Raw genomic sequence first — 2,881 nt, 5'->3', positions numbered from 1 at the left:
CTGAGAAGTCCTGCCATAAAGAAAGCTATTTAACTTCAGACAATGACTGGTTCATCAAATTTACGGTGTTTGGAATACTGCCTGATACATTACATCTTAATATGTGACATCTTCTAGAACTAATTGGAGCTCTATACAACTCACTTTATGAAAGTGCTTTAAACCCTCATACCTCTGCCCATTTTTATTTCTGGGGTTTTTTCCAAGGCTAACTCAGTCCCTAACCTTGAATTTCAGGGAGTCAAATTTTGCTCTCATTTCTATTCCTTTTTCAAGCGCTGAAGCATTGAAAAAAAAAATTTTAATGTTACACACAAGTGTACAAAATTAGTTGTAGAGTTTAATAAACTATTATAAAATGAAATCTTGTGTTGCTACCATGCAGGTCAAGAAAAAGAATCTTGCCAGCCCCCAGAAGCCCTCCAGGTAACACCCTCCCATCATAACTCCTTGTTGATAATCACACACTTACTTTTTATTGTAGTTTTATCTTCTGAAGTATTGTCCCATGGAAAACTGAAGGAATTTGAGGCCAGAAAGCAAGAGGTTTTTATCACCTTCAAATCACAAGAATCAGTATTACAAATCTATCCACATTCGCTCTTCAGATTTCTCTAGCTTATTGATTCCATCGGAAACAGGCAGCGTGTCAGTCTATTATTCTGTCAGTTATCAGAGGGAGGAGGGTGGGCAGTCAGTTAAAATTTAAATTCCAGGAAGATACCTGTTAATTGCAAATAAGATCTCTACTTTGCTACATGAAGGGCTCTGCCTGTCTTTGCAAACCAGAACACGAAAGGGTGGTATGAAGATGCTTGATCAACAAGCTTCCTTTAAGATCATGCTGCATAACAGAAAACTGGCTCCAAAGAGGTTATTCCAATTAATCTTAAAAAAAATATTTTTTATTGGGGAACAGTGTCTTTTTCCAGGACCCATCAGCTCCAAGTTAAGCAGTTGTTTCAATCTAGTTGTGGAGGGCGCAGCTCAGCAGCCCATGCGGGGATCAAACCGGCAACCTTGGTATTGTGAGCACTGTGCTCTAACCAAATGAGCTAATCAGCTGCCCATCAATGCTAATCAATGACTCTTGAATACGGTTTCATAGGCTGCTTCATTAGAATCACTGGAGAAGGCTTATTTTTCTCTAAACACTTAATTCTGGAAGATTTCAAATATATAGAAAAGTATAGGGAATAGTACTTGTATAACGTACCTTCATACCCATCACTGAGTTTCAACAGTTATTGACAAAATTCTTTGTTTTCTACCATTATTAGTCGCTCCCCCAACTGGGATTATTTTAAGGCAAATCCCAAATATCATGTCATTTTATCCTTCAATACTTTAGATAAAGATGCCTTTAAAAAATCAGAGCCACTATACTATTAAAAAATGAACAATAATTTCACAATAGCATCAAACAGAGGTCTTAACAATATAGATTCCCAGACCCCACCCCAGACCTACAAAATCAGACTCTAGTTATGGAATATGGGAATCTATATTTTAAAAATAAGAATCCTCAGGTAATGTTGAGGTCTGTGAACTGCTAGGTCTCTTAGGGATCTCTGCTGGACCCCGGTATATAATACAAGTGGACCTGGCAGTTTTCAGTATATCAAAGCCTTGATTAATTAGTCAGACTCTTACAAATAATTAAAATGCATCATGGGAAAGTATTAAAGAAAATCTGGCATAAAAGTTTTTATAAAATGTATGTGTATCTGGATCCAATATGTAATTTGCATTTGTTGAAAATTTACAATGTGCCTTGCATTAAAGGGAACAAAAAGGACATATAAGATACACTTCTTAAAAGCATAAATGTTTTGCCNTTTGCTAATTAGCACATGTTTGCTAAGGCTATTATTTTTCAAGCCAAGTTATTATTGGAACTAAATTCCAATCCAGCTGAAAACTACGGAGTAAACTTTTGGAGCTGTGCATTGAACATATAATCCACAGTGTTGTGGCAACTAAATCCTATTTTGGTTTGAAAGGAAGCAGCCAGGCAGAAATTTGATCATTTTGTCACTGCAGCTTGGCAGGTACTGGATCTCTCTGAGTCCCTCACCTTGTGTTTCTTCATCTTTTTTGTTTGTTTGTTTTCCAGAACACCAGTGAGGAGCCAGATGAGGAAGAGACTCTCTAGATGCAGAGAGACTGGGGAGGGTGGGGATGGGCCCAGCTGCCTTGGTGACAGGCCCAGGGTGGGAGGGGTCGGGGCCCCTGGAGGGGCACTGGGGAGGTGTGTCTTCTCTTTGCTCAGAGAGCAGGGACTAGGAGTAGGGCCTCCACCGTTGTGTCCAGCAGTCACTGAAACAGAGTTGGAAATGTGCTTGAAACAACCACACAGGACACTTTTCTACGTTGGTGCAAAATGAAATATTTTGTACATTTTTAAAATGTGATTTTTGTATATACTTGTATATGTATGCCATTTTGGTGCTTTTTGTAAAGGAACTTTTGTATGATAATGCCTGGTCATTGTGTGACTGGAGATTGTTAGAGGGGAGGGAAGCCAGGTTGCTAGAACTGCCCACTTCCTTTCCTCACTGGGAGGGCTGGGTAGCTCTCACAAGCCTGCCTGGAAGGTATAATGTACTGTACTTCGATGCCCATCCCTGACATAGGGGATGGTAACTGAGTTTGTGTTATATGTTGTTTTAATAAATGCACAGCGCTCTCTTCCTGTTATTACCAAAGGAGTTGGGGTTTCATTCAGCCTTTTTTTTCTGAAGAGTTCAAGGTGGCTGAACAGTGGCCTGATAGGAAGTGTGTGGCAGGAGGGAGACGGTATACCGGTAATGGCAAGGCTGGGTTTCTGTCCCACCAAGGAAGGACCTCTTTAAACCAGCATTTCCCAATGAGAGGTCCA

At 39.8% G+C, this 2,881-nt stretch overlaps 1 protein-coding gene across 1 annotated transcript in view; it reads left to right on the top strand.

Moving 5' to 3' along the window:
- Positions 1-2,708, top strand: part of TRIM63 (tripartite motif containing 63) — a 20,537-nt gene extending 17,829 nt beyond the window's left edge. Inside the window, exon 8 of the mRNA XM_019650116.1 lies at positions 2,117-2,708. Coding sequence (XP_019505661.1) covers positions 2,117-2,127 — 11 coding nt within the window. The 3' untranslated portion in view covers positions 2,128-2,708. The remainder of the gene's footprint in view (positions 1-2,116) is intronic.
- Positions 2,709-2,881: the final 173 nt, after the last annotated feature.

Source organism: Hipposideros armiger, unplaced genomic scaffold, assembly GCF_001890085.2.
Source record: "Hipposideros armiger isolate ML-2016 unplaced genomic scaffold, ASM189008v1 scaffold_138, whole genome shotgun sequence".
Taxonomy (NCBI): domain Eukaryota; kingdom Metazoa; phylum Chordata; class Mammalia; order Chiroptera; family Hipposideridae; genus Hipposideros; species Hipposideros armiger.
The sequence above is the reverse complement of the archived record's forward strand: the minus strand, read 5'-3'. Positions and strand labels throughout refer to the sequence as shown.